Raw genomic sequence first — 23,913 nt, 5'->3', positions numbered from 1 at the left:
ATTTCCTAAGTGAAGTCTGTATTAAAGATAATCTTTAGCAGCTGCTTAATGAAGCAAAACTCATTATTTGAGTTTCACTTCTGACTTCCCTTCTCATTATTTACCTTTGTGAAGAAGCAATAATTGCCCTCAAAAAACCACTACACTACTCCTCTAGTTTATTTTGAGTGGCAACATGGAATGGTGCTTTTCAGAAAAACAGAGAGAAATGCTCTACTTGTGTGCCATAAAGTAATTTAGCTATTTAATTTAGTTTCCGTTTTGACTGCTCTGTGTGCCAGCCTGTAAATATAGGACCAGCAGGAAGCCGACTGGCATACAAATCCCAGCTCTTCCAAACTCTGACACCTATTTAGTGATTTCACAGATAACTTTCCTACCTGGAGGCAGGAGAACCACTGTTCTTCAAAACAGTATGAACAAACAGTGTCAGATGCCCATTTTCTCCTCAGGTGCACACACTTTACACTTACCTCTTGCTCTGAAGGAAAGACTTAAAATATTTAATCACATTTGTGGTTTGGCACCAGAAAATGACTATAAATCTCTTCTAACTGCGGTGCACACTAGTGCCAAAAGGTTAACTGTATGGTCTGGGGCTCTCAGGGAGTCACACCATGAATCAGCAGCCCTGGCTCTCCTGGCAGGTCACAAGGGCACAGCCTATGATAAGCTGTTTCCCACAACACAAAACCGCCAACTCTGTTATTGCAGTTGCGAGCAGAACGTTAACAATGCTGCTACATTCATAACTCACTGCCCTGGTACGTGAGCCTGCCCATGCTGCCTGCAGGGACCCACAGGGGTATAAATTCAGTGTAAGTGATGCCAACCCATAGCAGAAAAGAGAGAAAATAGCTTTATAGACTCTCGGAAATCCCTGCCTGCTCAAGATCACCCATGGCCACCCTAAGACCCCAAAGTTCAGGTCACAGTGAACAAAGTGCTAGCAATTTAATAAAAGCTCCCATGCCCTTTCCCACCCAAATTCAAAGCTGCTTTTCTCTCTCTCCCCAGCTTTGATAATCTGATAATGGTCTGTACTTACTGAATATTTGTATGCTTTTGGACATCCTCTTTCCCTTCCCATCTCCTGGAGCAATACCATTTTGCTAGAAAAATGCCTGCGTGGAACATGAAAGCCCATGCTCGCTTTAAGTGTACTTGAGCAGGATTAATATCCAATTCAAGAGGCTGTAATTCAATGGAAAGGCTTTCAATGATGTGAAACACAAGCAAAGCTTTAACTCAGATCATAATTACAGCACGAAACACTCACCAAGCAATTAGCTGTAACAAATCTACTGTTAGGGAAGCATCAGCCTGTGTTACCTTTCTTTTACAGGAGAGAAACTTTAGGCGAAGTAACTTAACCTAAGCCATGGAGGAAGTCTCATGGGAGAATAAGAATGCAATCAACCTTTTCCTGGGCTCAGCAAACACATACATAATATAACCTGACCTTGCACTGAAGGTATCTCAATTTATTCTACCTTACTGAATTAAAAGAAACCTGTTTCCAACACCACAACAGTCTTGGCTGATTGCCTCCTGCCTTAACATCACGATTCCTCTTCACCTTCTACATGGAATAAAAACCCACTGTCACAAGGCACTGGAGTTTAAGTTATAAATACACATTTCCTTTTTCCCTAACGTGATAGTCACAGCCTGAAAGGATTCCCAGGAATTGCAAGCCCAGCATTTAACATACAAAGATGTCACAATTGTGTCACACTCAGAGAGCGAGATGTTCCAGGAGTGATCCCAGGGGCTGCCCAGAGGAACTCTGGCAACAGGATTATCTCCATCTCTTTCTGATAGAGGCACGGAGTGAGAGATTTCCCTAAGCACATCTTTAATGTCCAGATTTGCAAAATACCAGAGTTGTGTAGAATTGCCTTGAATAATCCAGAGGTTGCCCGGCACCTTTTTAATGCTCTGCCCTTCCCGTGACTGTCTGCCAAGAGCAGCAGTGGCTGCCAGCTGTCCTGTGGAGTGCCAGGGCACACAGGAATCCAGCCAGTGAAATCCTGCTGAGGGATAGCACCTCCAGTGGGAAGTGGTTTCCTTGGCAAATTGCTACGGATGTGCCTATGTTGGGGATCAGACCATTCAGGCTGATTTTACTGCAAATGGAAATCAAGTCACCTGGGCTCATACAGGGGTCATAAACCTGGAATAAAGGGTTTATAAATGTAGCTGAATCTAGAAATGCAGTTGGAGAGGCCCAGCAAGGCTAGGCAAAAAAATTTCACAATGTAAAAAAGGAGCTACACTCCCCAGGAAATCCTTTCTAATGAATATGTCATAGAAACCAGGGCTTGGGTGGTGAGAGCTTGTCTGGTTTTAATCCCCCTCTATTACTCAGGCTAATAAAAGACATCATCTCTCCCCACAAGCCTAGCAGTGCCCAAGAGATACTGGAAAGGGCACTTCTTTGAGTGGAAGGTTGGTATCAATGCTGGCAGCGCAGGTCTGCATTTCAAATCAAACCACAAACAGAGGATTTCTCTCTCTCTATTTCCAAGTCCTAAATGCAAAATCTTCAGCACTACCCTTGAGACCCAGTTGTCCAGCACTGCCTGACAGCCTGCTCCATGCCACTGGCTCTCCCTGCAGGCAGCCCCACATCCCAGAAAGCCAAATCAATGGCACCACTGGAAAACCACAGTGAGAGAGGGCACTTCTGGGCTGGGGGGGTCCTACACACCATCATGCTGGAATTATAAAACAGATGGACCTGTGGCCATGGCTGGTCACACTACTCAGCAGCTGGCTCCTCTGCAGGGGAAGATCCAAACCCCTGCTTGTGAGAGCCCAGGGGTTTGTTTTGCTTTGTCTCTTCAACTAATAAAGTGCTTCCAGAAACCAAATGTTAGTTTCCAGTCTCAGACTCGTTCCTAAGGAGTTGGGCAGGGGAGGGAGGAAGCACATGCATGCTGAGATGACAAAAGTTCTTGTTCCCTATAAAATCAGAAACATCTGCTGCAGCCAGGACTAACTCACTGGCCAGGCTCAGAGCAGGTTAGCCCAGAGCAGCTCTGATCAGTGAACTCACTGTAGCAGCTTTTCAAGGAATAGAAGGGGAAAACTGGTCAGCCAGTCAAAGGGAAAAAGGAACAAACCCTGGTCAAGCATAATCCTCTATCTTCACCACAAAGTTACATGAGCAGTTTTGCTCCCTTCAAACTTCATTCTGCTGGCATCCTGCTTTGCCTGCCCCTTAATTCTTGGTTGGTTATGACCATCACTGACTCCCAAGGTGATCCTTCTCCCACAATCAATGCAATGGGGAGGGATTGTATTAACCAAGAGTTTCCACTAGAGCTGGTAGGAGAACGCTGAAGTTCAACAGTGGAGTGGGCTCAGCAAATCTCTTGCTTGTACACTGAAAGTCACTCAAAGGAAATAGGCAATTTATTTATGAGCCAAGATTTCTCCTCAGGAGTTGTATCAACACTTCCATGAATTCAGAGTTCGAGCAACTCTTTGTTACTCAGCCTGAAATTATCAAAATATCAACACCCTGACAACCTGCTGGTGTCAAAAGTGAATGTCTTGAAGTCCTTGGACTCAACATGAAGACAGGCTTACAGTTCTGATCTTTGATCTCCAGTGTAAAATAGGACCAGTAAAATATTATAGGGATTTATGGCTGAACTCTCACTCAAGCTGCTTCACACCTAAAATAACACTGTGAGATGTGCCAAAAAAGAGGAAACTGTTTAGGTTTTCTTGCTTCTTAAAACCTGATACATTCTTATTTCAAAAACTTTTGACTTGTATTAAATAGACCACTAGCAATTACACAATAACTCCCCTTCTGATTCAGGAAAATTAAATATGTGGCTTTATTTAACTTCTTTTGGAGGATTAGCATGGTGCTAACCTCTTGCAGAATCACAGCTGTCTTAGGAAACAGTTTCATCAAAGGAAAGCATATTTTCTACAAGAATCATGCTACCATCTTGTTTCAGACAGCCTGGCTGTGTTCCTTTGCCCATCCCCTTGCTCCTTTTCATCTCTTGTAATTAAAATATTGAAAATTTCATCATCTAACCTAGTTTTGTTATTTTTAAAATGTGTTTTCTGCAGGGCAGAAGTGTGGCTAAAACACCAGTCCTGACTGCTGGGCCATGGTGGGTGAAGATGAATTGAAGATTAGGAGCAGCAGGTAACTTATGCTGGCATTGCACAGGACTGGCAGTGCTGCAGGGAAAAGGCACTTTGAAAGAAAATTCAATTAGCTTCTGCATCCAACTAGATTTTCATGAAAAATGTCTCCTTTCTTTATAAAAATCTTCCTTCTTCCTTGACTAAAAGAATCACATGGCCGCAAACCACCAAATTTTGACTTGGAAATGCTGCCACAGATCCTCCTGGAAGACAGCTTTGCTGCCCCCAGTGACATCCCCCCTAGGCCAGCCCACACCTCCCACCACCAAGTCATCCATCAGAGGGGGAAGCCAAGGCCTTACCACTGGAGAGACTGCAGGATTGGGAAGACTAGTGCCAGAACTGCTGTTTCCAGGAGATGCACTATATAATATCCCATTGCTTCCCACTTGTGGAGAACAGCAAGCACAGGAACTGAGCTCTCTCAGCACAGAGCAACTGTGTGCTTTTGGTGTCACTGCCACTGACCTGGAAGAGACACTCTGGCATTGCTTTCACAGTGGTTCCACAGGGAGCTGAAACCCACCAGACTCCCTGGGACCCCCAAAGCTGTGCCTTGCTGCTTCTACCCAAAGAATGCTATGGAACAGCTGCTAAAGGTAACAGCTTGATAGCAAACCATTAGTCTGATTCCACTAGTGTAACATAAATCCTTTTATCATCCAGAAAGTGAAGAGAGGACACAGGAAGCTACTGAAACAAGCATCATTACAAAAACCTCCCCAGATAACAACCTTGAAAACATCCAGGAAGGGAAGGGACAGGAAGAATCTCTCCTAATCCTGAGTACCAAGTAGGACATGCTTATTTATTATAGAAAAGACATCCTGTCATTCCAGAAGAGGCTGTGGAGACAAGGACTTCAGTCTGACTGAATGGGAGTGTGGGGATAGGTAGATAAATCTGCTCCATGAAACTGCTTCAACACTCCTCTTCATGCAGCTCATGCCCCAAGCCTGCACAGGACACTGACAGCCAGGTTTTCCAGCTTCCCTACATGCACAGTGCCAGTGGTATCTGATGGGCCACAAAGTGTTTCTTCACATTCAACTGAAAATGAGACGGACACAGACAAAGCCTACATATTTTCTTTCCAACAATGTTAAACCTGAACCTGCTCATTTGTAAAGCTTAGAAGTCAACTTCAAACTTGAGCTTAACATTTGATTCTGATAAGCTAAAATCAGTATAATTTCGAGCATCCTTTCACTGCATGATGAAGGAACACCATTCCTCCATCATTTGGGATATCCAGATAAAGTAAGAGTGTGAACCTTTTGTTTTACCTCAAGATGTTTGTTTGCTTGAGTGTTTACACCCTATTCTGACACAAATCCATTTCTCTGAGGCATTAGTTGGACTCTTGGACCAAAGGCAAGACAAAATCCTCCACATCTGCCAATCTGAAGCCCCCAAAAGCAAAGCAGAGGATCCAGCTTGGGTGGGTAAGGCTTGGCTCAGGTCAGCACTGACCAAAGTTAGAGGGTCACAAGCTGCTGCTCCACCCCAGCCTCTCTCCATAAGCTCCAAGGTAGTGAGCAGCTATATCAGCTTCTGTGTTTCCATCAACTTACTCATTTTTGTACATGTCCTGCAACAACAGCCAGATTTTGATTGTGAGCTTCTGAAAATGAACCTTGAAAATGAATTTATGGTAAATGGAAGGCACAGTCATCAGACAGACAAAGGAAAAGCTGTCTTACCTTCTGTACCAGATAGACACTGGTGGCCCTTTCACTTGCTACTTTATCCAGGGCTGTCTCTTCCAGTACGAAGTAGCTCACATCTGCAATGTGGACTCCCACTTCCAAGTTCCCTGGAATTGCACAAGAAGTCAGTAGGCTGTGAGCAGAAATGAACTGATGACATATTTAACCCTGACTCCTCTCCCCCTCCCCCAACCTTTTTGCTTTATGCCAAAATCTCACAAAACCAATACTTCTTTCCACTTCTTCCACCTGGGATGAAAACCATGGTCTCTCAGGACACTCTCAAATTCACCACCATGGTGGCTACAACATACAAGTGAATGTACACAGAAGCGAATCCTCAAGTGCAGAGGAGATGTGAAAGCCCTTCAAAATCATGTGGATAAATCTTTCCAGTTAGGAGCTTGTCATAGTGACCCCTGTCCCCCTCCCTTTGCTGCCAGACAACACATGAAAGAAAGATGGAACCCCACCTCACAAGCACACAGGCAGTGCAGGATCCCATTTCCCCGGTATGGAGCAGTCAGTCCCACACACTTTTGGGTTACCAGAACTGCACCAACCTGGTTGAGCCCAGTTTGCTGCTGGGGACATGGGAAGTCTCCAATTACTTTGGATCAGGCTATGCAGAAGTGCAGCTTTGCACTAGAAGAATATTTCCACCATTACTCTGCCTTTCCTTCAGATTTGGCCTTTTATCCTTTAATTAGAGTCCCGTTTAAAAGCATCTTAAGGCAAAGTTAGGCCAGAGAGGAGTACTACTGAGGTTTATAATGAGGTTTTGGCAGTAATTCGGATTTGGAAGTAGTGATCATCCTCAGCTTTGGAAGTAATTAGTACCTGGGTCCAAGAAATTCGGGTTTGCTAATCCTCAAAGCAGCCTATTGACCTTTGTTTTCTCTGGAAGGACTAGGCTGGATTTGAGGTGCTTATTTGCAGAATAGTTCTAAGTGCAGTGGGTTCCTAATTATAACACTTGGTTCTTTAGAGGAATTCACTAACCTCTTGGTATCTATAAATATTTTTTCTTCCCTAATTTTTTTTAAGAGACAAAGTAATAAGATCCCACACTGGTGACAATCCTGTTTATTTATACACCTTGCAAAGAACATTATCAAAGGCCTTCTCTCGAGTGTCACGTTTTTGAAGGATAAATGGTTCATAGCTGTTGTCATTAAGCAGTACATGTGCCCGTGTGCCTTTCTGATGGATACCAGAACAGGATTTCAGCAGAGTAGGAGTGGAAACAGATGAAGAGGAAGCACGAGAGGGTTCAGCCTCCTATTAGTGGGAGACACCCAGCCCACTGTGGCCCAGCTGGGAACTCAGGGAAATGAGCAGCAGCCCACCCTGCAGATCTGCCTGACTTCGTAACAATTTAACCTCATTAAGCCATGTTTGCACAGCACTGTGAGTACGTAAAGCATAACCTTGCCTTTTGAGCAGCCTTTGTGCACTCAACAGAGCACAGATGTAAAGGCAGCAGAAACACACACAGAAGGCAAGAGGGATGGCGTTTAGATGTGCCCACATAACCTCCAGCCACTGGAAGGGCCTGCAGAGACTAAATATGATGGCAGCAGGGAGAGAGGGCAATAATCCCATCGCACACCAAGGGACAAATTCCACCACTTGTCAGGAAGCTGGGAGCAAAGACTGCAGATTAAATGGTTCACCTCAGAAAGCTGCCTACAGCTGTGTTGTGATATTATCACATGCCTTGAAAGCTGCTCTACATGGATTAGGCATCCAAGCCTGAAACTACTTAGACAGTAAGTCTTAGACCAACAGTTCAACCAACAAGTTTAATATTACACACACTCGAAGCCAACACACTCAGAAGGTAAAAAAATATTGAATACTTTGAAGTCAATATTGTAATGTATTGACCCTGCAGGCAAATATTGACTAAAGGAAAAGGAGAGGGGGTCATTACATCATGCCTTTAATAGCACTTTAATTCAATATGTGCACTGTTACATACATGAACTTTTTGTCCTCGATAGAAAATCGACAAACCAAGAAAGATCTCATTGCATGAGATAATAAAACATGGAGTCAGCCAACAAAAACACACTGAGCAGAGTTAAATTTCATTCAAGTTTCCCACCAGAGCTTCTAAAAGCTGGGGTCAGAGTGAGCCCCTTGCTTTTGAACTTTTAATGGAAATTCTATCTAAATATTTTCTTACATACATTGACATAATGCAAACTGGCAGCTCTTGGGTTTGTCTTGCTCATGTATGAATCACCCTATCTCCCTCACCCCCAAAATATTCAGACCAAGAGAACTTGAAGGTACAGCACAGTGATCATCCAATCTGATTTCTCTCAAATCATTGCTTTTGAATGTGCTAGACAAAATACCAGCCTAAGCCTGCACAGAAATACCTGCCTGCTGCTCTCTCTCTGGTTTATTTGCTAATTAAAGTGAAAGAGCATTGTGGATAGAGAAATACTATTCACTAGAATTCTGTTCCAGGTCCACAAATTGTTTTTCTAGTCTCATTAATTTTTATGACAAAGTCACAAAAGGAACATTTCACACTGTAAGTCTCATGTTATTTCCCAATGAAAAAGAAGAGAAAAAGTGGCCTGAAAGGGAAAGCAAATTTAACCAGGAGTCATGGAGTAAAAAAGTCTTGTCAAAGAGATCAGAGAAAAGGAGTAGAGGGCCAACACCACATGGTCCACACACCATAGGCGACTACACAGCGTCTACTTGACCTTCATTTTGTTGAAAAAAATATACTTTTCCAGCAAAGAGAAACTACAAACCTTGCCATGTAGTTCTCTATTGTGACAGACTTTTTATATCTTAAATTACTTAGAGAAACAAGAACTTTTACAAACTACAGTTTTTTTTCATCCCAAATTCTTTAACAGGGAACTTAAAGCTGCACAACAACTCCTTATGCTAGGTATACACTACCAGTATAAGGTTAGGGGTTTTAAAAAGGAATTTACATAAAAATGTACAGAAGATTAAGCCAGACACTTCATATGCTGCTATTAAAGCAATAGCTGCAGGGAGCATCTATTGCAATGAAAAATGCTGAAGGCACTTGGATGGCTTCTTTAACTCAGGATCTCTGGGACTCTTTCATTTAAAATCATTTCATCTGAAAGTGGATGCAAAACTGTCGTGCCATTCAACTTCTACCACTGCAAAGCTGCTCTTGGGAGATGTTTAGCAACAGGGAATGCAGTTTAGAATCAAGCAAGGCATGTTTTATTAACCAGCTGAGCCCTGTAAGCTCCTCTCTGCAGCCACAGAGATGGAGACAGGAGCATTGTCTGAAATCACACCCCAGTGAAGAGGCCCTTGGCAATGAGGAGCTCTCCTGAGATCTGCAAGCAGAAAGGGAAAGGGATGGGCACTCAGCCACCCAAACCCCCCGTGGGCCAATTCTCTGTGCCACAGGGACAGGACTTGTCACCTTACTGCAAACAACACACTGTGAGCCACAAGCAGAGAGGACGATTTCCCTTTCATTTACCATCACGGGTCTGTGAGAATGGTAGAGCAGAATGGACCTGTGTCTCACCAACTCTCTGGAAGCCTGAATCCCCTTCTTGGAGCTCACCAAGTGACAGAGCCATGAAAGGCAGGTCTCCCCCAGCATAATGGGCACACAGTGGTTTTGGAGAAGGTTCAGCCCCTTGAGCTGAGGATCTGGCTTGCTTGAACCCACCCCAAAATCTCCTGTGCGTCAGTATGATGCTAATATCAAAGGAGAGCAGTGGCACCTCGCAGAGGAACAAAGAACAGGCTGTTTCTTTTTTTTCTGCTGATGATCTCATTCTCTATGACAAAACAGCTCAGAGAACTTATTTCCTTCTTTATTGAAAAAATTATAAACAAAAAGGGATTAGTAAGAAGGAGCTGGAAGAGAAGGAAAAGGCATTTTCAGCCTGTAAATGCTTCATAAGAACTGTCAACCCAGCAGGGCATGTCAAGCACTTGCCCCTGGAATTAGAAAGTTGAGTTGAATGCATTTGAACAGTATGTGAGGTAACACACTGGAAGTAAATCCCTCTTCTCTCTCTTCAGCAACCCTACTCACTCATAGCACAAATCCAGAGAAAAAGCAATTTCACTTCAAACCCTAGCATATGTGAATTTTAGGGCCATATAACTGAAAAACACAGCTCTTCAAGGATAAAACATCAGAAAGTATTTCTCTACCATGCAGACACACTCCCATTTATTTCCATCTCACCTTCAAGCATCATCATTCTCAGGAGGGAACTCAAACATGAGCAAATGTGTGAAGTCAACTTAAAATCAAATGCCAGGGTTTTTGGTATATCACTGCTTCCCACACGGTCTTCACCTTTCAGTGAGATACGGAAGAGTTCAAAGCAAATTGCAAAGTGTTTGCTGTATCCAGAAAACAGCCAACTCCCCACCTGCTGCCAGCAGTTCAAGGCAGTCCCAAGCTGTTCCCTGGTTAGACCAAACTCTTGCAGCAAATAATTGCAGCTCTTTCCCATTCCACAGCCCTGGGAGTTTCATGCTGCTGCTCTTACCTGCTATGCAATACTTAGCACCTTGCAAAAGTATGAAAAGCTTGCATAAAGAGAGAGAAATGAGGCCTTTAACCTAAATGCACATTTTGGTGCTATTGGCAGTGCTGCAGAAGATCAGGAGTCTTTATCAGGGGGAAGGACAGTCTCTGCCACAGAGGGTCACAGTTACAGAGGGGACAGCCAGGGGGGCTGCACACCATAAAGGGGTGGTCATAAACCCAGTGTAAGCTGCACTGAAGCAGAAATTGGTAACAGGACTTGGGGAAGCTGCTGGAACCAGGAAGGGCCCATCACAGACCTTTAACACACACCTTTAAATGAATGACATGACCCACATATTTCTGCTTCTTTTTGGCATGTGTACGAACACATACAGCTCAAGGGTTATAGAAGTGAACATCTTGGGATAGAGAGAGAAGAAATGAGAGAAAAAAGAATGACTGATCAGGAGAGAAGAGCAAGTGGGAAAGCAAAGAAAGTGCAAGACGGAGAAGCGGAGGAGAAGAGTTTGATAAAAAATGAAAGTGGCACCGTGGAAAGAGCAAGTTTTTTGTCTGCTCTGGAGTCTGAAGACAAAGGTAAGTGGCATTAATTCTCAGCTGAGGTTACTTTTCCACCAAAGGAAGCCAAGATGTTGTTCAAAAAAGCAGACAGTGTGTTTTACTTATTTTTAAATAACAAGCAAAGTGCTTAAATTTTACTTGCGTGCCCTAGGGCCATTTTGCTTTTTGAAGACACAGTGCAACTGAGCATAAACCCATTAACTTGTTTACCAAGAAACCAATTTTTTTAAATTATCACATGATGGCTCTTTAGCCAACTGAAATGCAACTAATTGCACCCTTTTTTGGGCAAGTAACAGCTTTTTCCTTCTCTAAAGGTCTCTTCCTTGACATAACCTCACAAGAAGACTCTGGCAAAAGGATCAGATCCTGTATCTTGAGAGCAGGACAGGTCCCCAGGGCACAGAGCAGCAACTCCATCCAAACATTTCCATCCACTTAGTAAATGCTGCAACAACTTCAAAACTGAAAAACTGTCTGCCCAAACAAACAACAAACACCTCTAAAGGGTAACAATCAAAAAATGCTGCATGCTATCAAACCCCTCTGCCACTGGTTTGTGTGAAAAATGTCCCTCAGAAACAACCAACTTCACCTACCAGTGACAGAGAGACTTAGACCATCAGGAACAGCCTGGCCAAGGTTTCAAGAAATTTCAACTCTTCTTTGAACTATGCTTGGTCACTTTTTTGGGGTCTGTAGCACCTGGAGAGGTGGCCAAGGTCAGACCCTTGACATTCTCATGGCACACTGTGGGACATGCACTGTGCCGCCATCAGGCTGCAGAGCGCTGGCTGGGTCTGGGCTTGGGCTTTGCTCCTTAAATCACAATTAAAACCTTCAATCTTCATCCTCTCCTTGAGGAGCTAGGCTGATGTAGAGATAATAAAACCTGTGACTTTTCTCATTTAACTGCTCAAACTCAGGAGTTGGGAGATGGACCAAATCCCCAACATGAGCAGAACTGAGAACGGCCCCAGTTACTCCAAACTGAGAAACAGCATGAGATCACAAGAGAAGAGAGGAAGAAAACCCAAAAACATCTTTACATGTTAACTCTCCCCATACTGAAAGTCTCAGCACTTCCTCAACTCCCACAAGCATCTGAGAAACTACTGACAGGAATGATGACATTGCAAAGTGATGCTTTTAGCAGTTCTAAGAGAATAAAAAAATATTTGTTTTTCACAAAAACAAACCATAACAGGGTATTTGTTACTTCCTTCTTTTCTTCAAGTTAAAAGGTCAATGTTGGACATCATTGAAACTAAAATCCAGAATAACATGATTCTTAAGGTACTGTTTTACTCTGACCTTTGATCACATTGTCCCTTGCATCAACTGAATGTTACAGAGACAACTACAATTGTACAAACCAATTTGTGACTGGCTCCAGGTGAGGTCCAAAACAAAACTTGTCTGTTCATTAAGTGCAGCAAAGGACAAATAAAGATGAAAAGCAGAAATATTTTCTAGAGTTCTCCATGGGCCATCAGCAATCCTTAAAATAGTTTCAGAATTATGAGACTATATCTATTACTAAATTAAATTCTGGAAGCAGTCTTTCATGTGAATTGCATAAAATTTTTGTCTGCAGCAGCTAATAAATTCAGCAATGTCCTAAAACCACTTTATATAATTTTAAAGCCACATTTTATACCTCAAAACAAAGCCAGGACACCTTCACAGGGTGGCACTTCATGCACTGTGCACTACAGAGCCCTGAGTTTTACACCCAGACCAGCACAAGCCTCTGCAGGAAAGGTGACTCTCCACATCTGAAGGGGATGCTCAGAGATGGCTCTTGGTCAGCATGAGGCTCTCTCAGGAGAGCAGGCAGGTCAATCCTCCCATGGGAACACAGGGCAGATCTTTGTGCAGGTGGTGTTCCCCAAATTCCAACCTCCCATGAGCTGGAGACGCCAGCCAGCTCCAGGCCTCACGGATGGTATCACACCACCAGGCAGAGAAACACAACGAGCTGCGTGATGGGCAAGCCCACATCAGCTCTTCCTCACCTTGTGACAGAAGATGCTGCCACCCAGAAGGCACCTACTACCTACACCTGCCCTGAAAACTACTTTAAAACCTGATGCAATAACTCTGGAGAAGAATGAAAGAGCCCTTCTGTGTGAGCACTACTACTGCACCATTAAGTTGGATACTTACACAAGGAGGGAATTCTCCTGAGGGAAAAACACTAAATTCTCAGGACAGAATTCACACAGAGTGTACAAGATAAAACATTTAATTTCAGACTGAAGGACACAGGCAATGATACCCAACAGAATAAGCACACTGAATAAGGATTTTTTTTCACACTGCTGAGCAAGATACGAGCAGGAAAATACAGATTCAAGCGGGGCACAAGTATTGCAACTGTAAAAATCAGGAAAGAGCACAGAACAATTGGGGACAAACAGTATAATGATGGAAAACAAAGGGAACGTGACATTGCTTTGATGTATCAAATTGTGTCCATTGGAAGACTGAGACCAGACACAGTGGTTCCAGCAGTGCCTGTGTCCCACCTTCTGGCCATGCAGCTTTTGTCCCCATTCCTGTGCTGGCACCTGCTTACACTGCAGAGGTTCACAGCAGAGCTGGTGTCCTCTGTGCCTGCATGAGTGCTAAACAGACCGTGTGAGGTGCCAAAGACAAAAGTTCCACTATGGCAAACTGTATCAATTTCTTTGCAAGACTCCGGGAATGAGCAACTTAAGAGAAGCTACAAATCCCAAACACATCAGATTTATCCACTGAATGCTGTCACTAATTATATGGTCACATTTGGGAGAACCTCTAGCTGACTACTTAAAACTTAGACCCAGCATGAATCTTTGTCATGCAGACTCAAATTCAACATTTGGAGGATAGATCTTCCACCCTTCATCAAGACATCAGCACACACAGGCAATGGCTGTGCTGCTGTGACTCAGGTTCCTGGCTCAGAAAACAATCTCTGCTGGTGGGGAAGAGTGACCAAGGCAGACTGTCCTGAGCTCTCTCAGCAGTGAGGTTTGCAGCCAACATGATGAAGGGAAAAGGACAATTTCTGGCATTCACATCATCAATTGTTTGTATTTCAAGACTGATTTAAGAGGCTCTATCAGGAAATCAGCAGTCTTTGAATTTAAAGAGATGGGAAGTGACACCCAGCATCTTTGAGATGTATTTTTGGGTGTAGGGTATCATCCTGTTCCTGAAATTAAGGTTTAGAGTGGGGAGGGACCAGCCTCTCTGTACTGACAGGTCAGTCCCTTCTGTGATATCTCTACTGTACTCAGTAATCCAAGGCTGAGTGAGCATTCCAGGCATTCAAAGAGACCTTGGGATGCAGTGCTAGGCCAAACACATACAATGTACTTCCACAGAACAGCCTTGACATTTCTTCAACTTCTTTGGAGATAGAATGAAGTCACTGAGATTTCAATTTTAGCCATCCAACTGTTTTGTTTATTTTTGGAAAGATTTCCAAAACAGTTCCATCTGCACTTGGTTTTACTCTTTCTGTGTATGCAGCATAATAGCCGACTATCAAGAAACACCGTAATGAATTACAGTGTAAGATGTTTTCCCTGTTCCTCTGGACTCTGAAACCCTGCACTGCAATACGTAACAAGTTAAAACAATAACCCAGTGACTCTGAGGGATCCTGCCGTTTCATAAAGTTGATAATGAAGACAATATTCAGCAGTAACTCCTTTGCTGCCTACATGTAACAGAACATGTGACTGAAGATAACCATGCGGGAATGCACTGCCAGCTATTTGTACTGTTCTAAAGTTTATCTGCCCCACATAGCTTCTGTCTTTCTTTTGATACATTCACTGAAAAGTCCTGTTCTCTCTACATCTGTCTGGTCATCCCCTATCATTTGTGGTTCCTCTCCAAAGACTCTCCAGGTCCTTGGAGTTCTTTTTCATGAATGGAAATCGTAGGCAAAATGCTTTTCGATCTGTTTGCACAAGAACTTCTGGATCTTCTTTCCATTAACTGTCTACTTAAAGGCATTATCTTTTTTTTTTTCTCTTCAATATACAATCAGACACTCTCTTTTTTAAAGTTTTTATCCACAAATATCAGAGAGATCCACCAGGACACAAAATCCTGCACCTCTAAATCTTTGGGGAATTGTCCCAGGTCCTGAATTCATGAACTGAAATGATCCGGAAGGCGGCCTTGCCCAGAGCATCTCTCCTCCCTGCAGAAAAGTAAACTCACTTTCACGAGTAATTCTACTGGTATTTGCACATCTGTTTGCATGTTCTGCAGCCACAGTCTTTGTTACCTTAGTCCTTCTCACACAATATATCTTTTATTTTGTTTTAATCCCGTGTCTCTTTGCTACACGGCTTTCTTTGCATACCGTAAAAAAAAAAAAAAAAAAAAAAAAAAAAAAAAAAGCCACAAACAACTTTTGGGATAAGGATGAAATATTTATAAAATATTTAAAATATTTATATATGGATTACTAATTACAAACCCTGCCCAAATTTTGCTTAACCAAGCTTTTAATCAACCTCCTCACAAGCAGCTTTCAAATATATGCAAAAAAAAAGTTTTAACAACTTACGTTCTAGCAATCAATGCTCTAACTAAATCCAAACTTCCTTAATCACCCCAGTACCTTAACACCCAGTTTAATGCACTTGTCTGGGGATTTGGCTCAGTCTATTTCCCTTTCAGCCACCAGCAGTTTGGAGCAACCTGCCCTATTCCCAGGGGAACTGAGGGGAGCCCCACATCATTAAGCTGTCCCACCAATTTCAAGAGAGATATTTGATGGAGAAAAGCTGACTCAATTCAGCCCTGAATTTTGAAATTCCATTCAACCCTGCACTTGGAAATTAGAAGTGATGTGTGTTTCCTCACACAACCCCATGTTACCTCAAAAGAAGAGACAAAATACCCTGCACACACTGCAGCTCCCAGCATTACACAGGAGCCTGCTGTGGGGCACAGCAGGGATCTGCATTTGGCAGAGAGCTGAGAGCATTCTGCATATTTCAATGACTCTGCAACCACAAGCCCTCAATAGGAAGAAAGAATATGTACCTCTTTCTAATCACTGCAATATGTCTTTTTCACTCTCCTGGTGACACAACAAAACATCCCCAGATTAACCAGCAGGTAACAGGAGAGACAAGCTAATTATGTCTGATACTAAAGTAAAATTTGACCAAATGTTACACACAATCCCACTCCTGGCAGATCTTATTTTACCCATATTTGACTCCTGCAGTAAACCTAAGCAAATTGCAGTTTATGATCATTTAACATTTGAATCATACGTCAATGTGTTTCTGTCATTTTCTCTGCAGGTCTGGTGTCTGTTCAGCTTAAATAGCTTACAAAGAAGGAAGCATAGTAATTTCATCAATTATTTTTGGTAAATAAATCCATACTCATTTCAAAAGTAATTTTTGATCCAACACTAGTTTGTTCTTCAGTGTTTATCTTAAGCAAAGATTTACAAACTTACAAAAATATTTACTCCATTTACAAACTCTCCTGAAACTCTGTCCTGCAGGGACCAAGGGGATTTGCTGAAGGGTCCTGTACCACATTTTGCTAGAGCAAATACCACCCTGCAGTCCTTAAGCGGCCAGGGAGAGAGACAAAGCTGAATAGAAGAGGGAATATTTACATCTTAAAAATAAAATATAAGTGCACAGAACTTTGCAAAATTAAAACATCCTAAGTGTTTGCAAACTATACCAAGAAAGAATGAAGGTCAAAGGAGAGGAAGAGCAGGTGGTCTCCTGAGATGGTAGAGAACATCTTGGGGCTACCAGGGCTCTACAGGTGGTTTTCAAGTGCAAGATTCTGGAGCTCACACACCAGGAGATGTCTACTAAGCTGTCCAGGTCTAAGAAAAGCAGACCCAGAGCCTGGAGGCCTGCAGCGGACAAGGCAGAATTGTAACAATATTTGGCAAAACATTAGTTGGCTTTACCAAAACATGTGAAATAGGCTCCTTGAACAGAGATCTAAGTCTCAATCTCTGCAGATCTGTTCCCAAAAACTACAGCTCACAATGAACTTTGTGCTAAGCAGAAAGGTCATGCTGCACTCTTCCCACATTTGGGTCACAAAGAGAAGTTCTCTTCTTTGCTTATACCCCATCATGACACCTACAGAAACATAATGTGTTTGCTGTTTCTATCCCATTTCCCTTAGGTACATCAGATTAAAATTCACCAACAGATTGAATGGATTTAAGGAAAACAGAAAGAAAGAGGGGGCTGCAAACTGCAGAAGTCTCATTTGTTTAGGTCATCAGGCAAACACTGGGAAGAGTCAATGATTGTATCTATTTATGGCCCCACTCCAAAATGCAGACAGCCAGGGTCACTAAGGACATGGAAACCAGAGCAAAGAGTCTGCAGAACATATTTCTATTCTGCAGCACAACAACTCCTCCTAAAAATGATGTAAATTACTTGAACTTAAATTACTTTGTAAAAGACTGTAAGAATACAGGAATGAAAGAAAAAGCACAAGTGAGAACCATGTTAGTTATTAATATACAAATAAAAGGTGTACAGAGCTCTGTCACTACAGCCCAAAGCACTGCTTTGAGATCAGCAGCAAAAGACAAGCCCTCAGAAGTACCTCCCCATAATTTCTGCTGCATCTTTTCCCATCACTGCCTGACCTTTCACTAAAAGGAATGCCTTGAAATGTGCCAAATTCCATTTCTACTCCTACCGGTAAGCAGCCTTCAATCACGACTGCATCAGTAGTGTACATTACCAGAAATACAAGCACCACTGGCAGAGAACGCCCAGAAGAGGTTTGGAAAGTGTGAGAAACATGCCTGGCATCACTGGGACTCACAGGTCACCTGCCATGCTGAGATCAGAATAAATCTTTAAACCTCTGCACCCTGGGTGAAAACATTCAGGCTTGAAAATACTACAGCTGTTTTCTGCAACATCCAAATGACCTGAGAATGGTTCTGCTGTGCCTTCCTGGCTGCAGCAATTTGCTAGAAGACGTGCAGAAAGGATCACAAAAGAGCATTGACTCAAATGAACTTGTTTAAAACCTCAAAGCTCTACAAAGGCTGTAGAAACTAGGTGCAGGCCAGAGCCATCTTTTACTCCAAAGTTATGCTGAATCATCTAAATGGAGCACAGTTTGTTCATATTTCTGCAGCTGTTACATAAATAACCCTATTTTCCTTCTTTATTGGAGCTGATCTCTTTTAAAATATACACTCACAAATGTGAGCAGCAAGCTCACCTCCCTACTGCTATCATTAAACAATAACGAGGAGCACGGCTGTTAATCAGAAACAGACTCCAATATAAAATCCTCTCAAAACCAGACTGGCCCACTTAAAACATATATCCCTGGAAAAGTTTCCAACTGCTGCAATATCCTACTGCAAGCTCCATTAAAAATACAGCTCTTCCCAAAGCCATCCCATGCTTCCTCTGCTAGTGACACCCTGCTACTGGGTAGTGCTTCATGATAGATTTGTGAACTATTTCAGCAAAAAAATTCTTTTCCACCTTTTACTGAGGATGTAGCACAGGTGAAACCTCCATCTATTGATCAGATCTGAGAGGAGGAGGCTGGAAACTCCACAAAGGTGCAAAGACAGTAGCTTATCTCTCTGCTTTTGCCTAAGATCCTCCAAAGCAAAGAAACTGTCACAGTCTTGAATAAATTAGCAATGAATGCTCAAAGACATTTAATTCTCTAAAATCTTCTGAAATGCCCTGATTTAGCTGTCTGATAGAGGAAGTGTGGGCAATTAATGTGGTTTTTTGTAGAAATTCAGTGTGCTATACACCAACAGAGAATTCTGAATTGGGTTCTGCATTCTCTGTTGATTTTTGGAGATCTCCTGACATCATGAGGATGCCAAGATATGTGGTTTGCTCATGTAGGGATTTTTTGGTGAGGTTTTTTAAAGTGTTTTACATATGGGCAAAAGGGATGGAAAAAATAACAATTTCTTGTAACCACGTTTACATTTGGAATAAAAGCTGCGTTAACTCTTAATACAACTTTGCCCTCATGAGAGATTCAGCCTTGCCAGACCTGGACACGCTCCTAACTTCTAAAACAGCTCTTTGTCATAATAATTGCAGCCATCATAGCAACTTTTAGAGCCAAAAGTTCACAGGGTACCTCCAAAACATGTCAAAAGGCTCTACAAGCACAAGATTGAGGTTCCCAGAGGGGCTCTCCTAAACACTGAAGAGCTGCAAACAGCCACAGCTTTTCAAGCAAGTGAACACAAAGAAGTGACCCCAAAGGACTCCCAGCACTGGTTTTGGACCTGTCTAAGTCTGGAAACTGCTGAAAAAATTTTAAGTCAAAGTACAGATACCTTAGAAAATTTCACTAATGCTGATGGACTTATTGCCCCTGCTTTCTCCAGCCACACTTCATGGGCTTATAATAGAACCCTACATAGTGCCACAGGGGCCAGTGGACCACAGACTGAAAATCACTGAGCAAGAAGTTAAATTCACACCAGGACAAAAAAGTAACAAGTGCAGAGATATTCATTTTGCATGCAAGAAAATGTCCCAGGAACTTGTGATAGGAGATAGATCTGGGTGTCTTCTGCCAGCTGCAGGTCTGTGGGCTGAAGTTCCCTGTGCCAGAAACTGAAGAGAAGCATGTCCCCTGCTAGACAGAGCCCAGTCCCAGCCAGGAACAGGCTGATGGAATGAACATTTCTAAATTCCCCATCAGGACGCAAATTAAGGACTCTGGCCACATCCCTCATCATCACTACCTGTACCCACAATCCCCAAGCCCAGTGACAGGGCTGCCATGGCTTTGCAGGTTTTCTGGCAGAAAGAATTCTGAAGAATTCTCACTCACATTGATACTTTCTTTGAACACTTTCTCCAAATGGCTTATGGGTAAGAGAACAACACAGATGTGTGCACCACAAAGCAGCTCACTGAGTGGTTCCTGCAGCATCTAAAACCCACATGTATGTGAACAGTAAATGGTCAGAAGGCAGAGTTTCAACACTTTAGATCTGAGGACCTGTGGGATCACAATGCTGTCATAAACCTCCAGTGATTCAGACTGCAAAGTGACAGAGCTCAGCTTAGGATCTCTCAAGAAGACTCTCAATTTTCTATGAAACAGAATGGCATTTTTTCCTTAATCTTGCCTCAAAACTGCTATTGCAGAGTACAATTAATTTTATTGGCTTCAAATTGTCTTTCACCTCTGTTTTTTTTATCCATTTTATATCACTGTTATAGTACTCTGTACTTGGGTCTAAATGACATTACAATTCATTGGCCACATTACACAGTATGAAATCAACTTTAAAAAATGGAAATTATGTCTTGGATGTCATCATATTGTGATGATATGCAAGAGCAAGAAACCCTAAATCCACACCAAAAAACCCCACCAACCTTTATCTTCATTATTGGGGGTGGATAGGTTAATATAATCACGCAATATTTCTAACCCAGCCTGTTACTGGATCTTATCAAACTAAATGAGCTGAGCTTGGATGGCAAAGTAAGATTACAGGAGAAAAGTTCCTTTGGTCATAATCATCAAGATTTGGCTTCTGGAGCTTTACTTTCTGTTCTGTTGGCTTACGGCATAGTAAAAGTACAAATAAGGCAGAAGAGAAAGCTCAAAAGGCAATGAGAAGTAAAACACAACTTATAAGGCACACTGTGCTCATCTGACAATTCCCAGCATCCCATAAACACCAAAAAACAATTCAGGCAGTGACCTTCAAAAGACTGGATTCCTTTACCCACGGACTGTGTACACAAGGTTAAAGTTCCACTCGACTTCAGCCTGCAGAAGTGGTGTATTAGCTATTCAGCTGTAACTCCCATAATGACAGGAGACAGCTGAGATCTGCTCAAATCAAATTACAGCTCTGATTATGCAAAACACCGTGGCTCTGCATTTTCTAACACCAAGTCTGAGTGCAGTTTGAAGATGTCTGCTCCAAGATTTCTAAAAACAAGCAATTAAAACAACTGGAGAATAACTAGTTTATTACTCTACTTACATTTGGCAAAGAATACTTCAGGACAAATTATAGATACAAGTGTGTCAACAGCTGAATACAAACACTAGAAGTATTTTGTAAAATATATCTCATACCGTCAGGGAGTTGTTTACAGGACAAAGCATCATCAAGATCTCTGGCAGTTGATGGGTCGATGGTGAAAATGCATTCTTTCCTATCCAAAGAAAAAAAAAGAAAAGAAAAATTTATCTCCCAGTCATGAAGAAGGTATCAAAACACAGAGCCCATCAGAGACATCCAGACAACAACAACCATGTTTTCAGAAGACTCTGCTGAAACATCTTCCAACCTAATCTGAATTCTAAATCGAATCTATTTTTTAAAAAACAGTTTAGACAAGTGAATCTCCTTGGGTATCTTTTCATTTTTCTTTGTGGTCTTAGTAGCTTTCATTTCATTACAGATATTCCCTCACAAAAACTAAACAATTTAGCCCATCAAGTTCACTCCAAAGAAACAAGCAAGAAAAAGTCTAGATGCCTTGCAGCTAGAGTAAAAATAGATTGTTCCTAATTGCTAAGTTAAATGGAACACAAATAACCCTCATGCCCATGCCAAAGAGTGGATGTCACAGCATCTGACACTCCATGAGCACAGCTAGCACAGAGCAGAGGCACTGAAACATGCACAAACTGAGCTGCACGTGACAAAACTGAGTGAGAGTTTTGGTCCCAGTAAAGACACCCAGGAGATGCAGGACTTTATAAAACCTACACTGCAAATTATAGACCAAAGGGAAAAGCAGGTTCAGTAGGAAAAAATATTAAAGTTATAGAAGGGCAAGCTCCAAATCAGCTCATTAGGTCTTACAAATCAACTTGGTGCTCAGGAAAAGCTGAGCATCCTTTTGCATGTGCTGCACCAGGTGGCACCTGGAATTTGCAGCCCTGCCCTGGAAGGCTCACATGTGTATGTCCTGCAGCAGTGGGTGGCAGAACACTGGGAACACACCAAGCAGGACCACAGACATGGTCTGTGGCCACACAGATGGGACAAATAAAGCATCTGACTCAGGAACCATCACCTTTAATAGAGCAGAGCGTGACATCAGCGAGACACAAAACCTGAAGCATTCAACAAATAAAACTTCCTCCTCCTTCAGGGCCTCCCTTCATCCCAGGCTGTCCTACAGCAACTTCTTTCCCAGACCACTGGACTACAGCAGAGTTTTCCCAAGCACTGTGAGGAATGTGAGACCAGAGCTGAAGAGCAATGAGGTCAGTACAGTAATGGGTTTGCTGGCTTATTTTACTTTTATCTTAACTTTTAGAATAAGTTCAACCCCTCCCTAGTTAAAAGATCCCCAAGCACAGTGGCATAAGCTGAGGCCGCCATGGAAGAGATCAGGCCACTGCTTTTCTTTTTTTCTTTTTGCCACAGAAAGACTCATATCATGATGGCAACTCCCTTCTAGAGATGTATAATGCAAACACATGCTATTTTTCTTTCAGCATAACCATTGGTATTACTCCTGGGGTAGGAGAGATGGGAGGAGAAAATTACAGTGAATTCTTAAAGGAGCAAGTGTACATGAAATTAGAAAGTGTTTTAGTATGGGTGCAATCTCAGTGAGAGCAGTGTCCCCAGCTTTGCACACCTATCACTTCCACACTGAAATGCTCTGGGTGGTATTTGCTGGTGTCAGACAGCTGGCAGCATCTATGTATGTTATTCCACCAGGCACACTAAATAGAGATTTTCAAACACATAAAAATCAGTAAAGCACTTCGCTGCCTTCTGAGACTTTGAAAATCTATTGGAATATGCTGGCTTTCAGATAGGATAGCAAAACTGCCTTAATCCCCAGATGCACATTAGTTTCTGATCCTTTGCATGCATCTAAACAAATTAAGAGACTGTGACACTGAAAGATATAAAATCTTTCAACTACACCGGGACTTTGATCTGTTGGTGCCAGCACTAAAAATCAACCAATTTTTCAAGGTTTGCAAACAACCTTAATTCCATAAATATCTATTCCTTAAAATTCCACCTAAGGATGGAATTTCAGGATACCACCACTCCAAGGCACCATGCAACTCTCTTTAGGGAGCTGTGCATATGCAGACAGACACTCCTATACTACAAACAGAATGGGGACACACACACGTGCCAGCCTGCATGTATTTATACCAGGTCCCATTAATGCACAGGGTACACAGTGCCCTCCCCAGCCACATCCAATAAATCTTTAAGTTATTTCATTTCAAAGACTCAACTGAATGAACACAATTGGCTTGCTTTATCTAGCAAGTGAGCAAGAAAAAAGTTAAGACCTGCTTCAAAGAGAATGTAGGTTCCTGTGTCAGGGGAACACAGAGCTTATCCCAGATGTTCAGGGCCTGCTACCACAAGCATCTGCCACCCATTGTGAACTGTAGCTCCAGGCAGTTAAAAAATTAGCACATTGGTTTCAACAAAGTGCATATTTGCAGCCTGCCCTAAATAAAAGTGAGCAGAAAAACAGGGTGCCAAATATTTTGCCACATTTATAGAATGGTAGCAACAAATGGGCTGTTTTGCTGAAAAGTGTTTGGCCAGTCAAGTCCACTGCAGAGGCCAATGGTGGTCCCAGTTCAGAGAGTCCAAACCTGTAAGTCTGGGGGGCAGCCCCAGCCTCCCTTTGTGCTCAGCCCTTGGGGACATGTGGCTGGCTCGGAGCTGTCTCTCAGCACAGGCATGGCCAGCACAGGCACAGCTCACAGCTGTCTGAGAGCCATGAACTCACAGAAGCAAAGCTGAAGTGAGGTCCAAATTCTGATCTAGCATTTCTCACCAGCTCAGATATGTTTAAGCACCAGGCTCAGATCTGTTTCTCCTTGAGAACTATTCAAAGGACTTGGACTTGCAGCTTGTCACAGGCCCTTTATTCTGGGCACAGA

At 42.6% G+C, this 23,913-nt stretch overlaps 1 protein-coding gene across 2 annotated transcripts in view; it reads right to left on the bottom strand.

Annotated features, from left to right (window-relative positions):
- Positions 1-23,913, bottom strand: part of DIS3L2 (DIS3 like 3'-5' exoribonuclease 2) — a 180,633-nt gene that overhangs the window by 65,557 nt on the left and 91,163 nt on the right. For both annotated transcript variants that reach the window (XM_054282520.1, XM_054282521.1), the window contains 2 exons: positions 21,106-21,185; positions 5,883-5,995 (listed from right to left, as the gene is read on the bottom strand). In XM_054282520.1, coding sequence (XP_054138495.1) covers positions 5,883-5,995; positions 21,106-21,185 — 193 coding nt within the window. The remainder of the gene's footprint in view (positions 1-5,882; positions 5,996-21,105; positions 21,186-23,913) is intronic.

The sequence above is a fragment of the Melozone crissalis genome, unplaced genomic scaffold (genome assembly GCF_028551555.1).
Source record: "Melozone crissalis strain CALT ecotype California unplaced genomic scaffold, PUWL_Pcris_2 ptg000034l_1, whole genome shotgun sequence".
In the NCBI taxonomy this organism is placed as follows: Eukaryota; Metazoa; Chordata; class Aves; order Passeriformes; family Passerellidae; genus Melozone; species Melozone crissalis.
The sequence above is the reverse complement of the archived record's forward strand: the minus strand, read 5'-3'. Positions and strand labels throughout refer to the sequence as shown.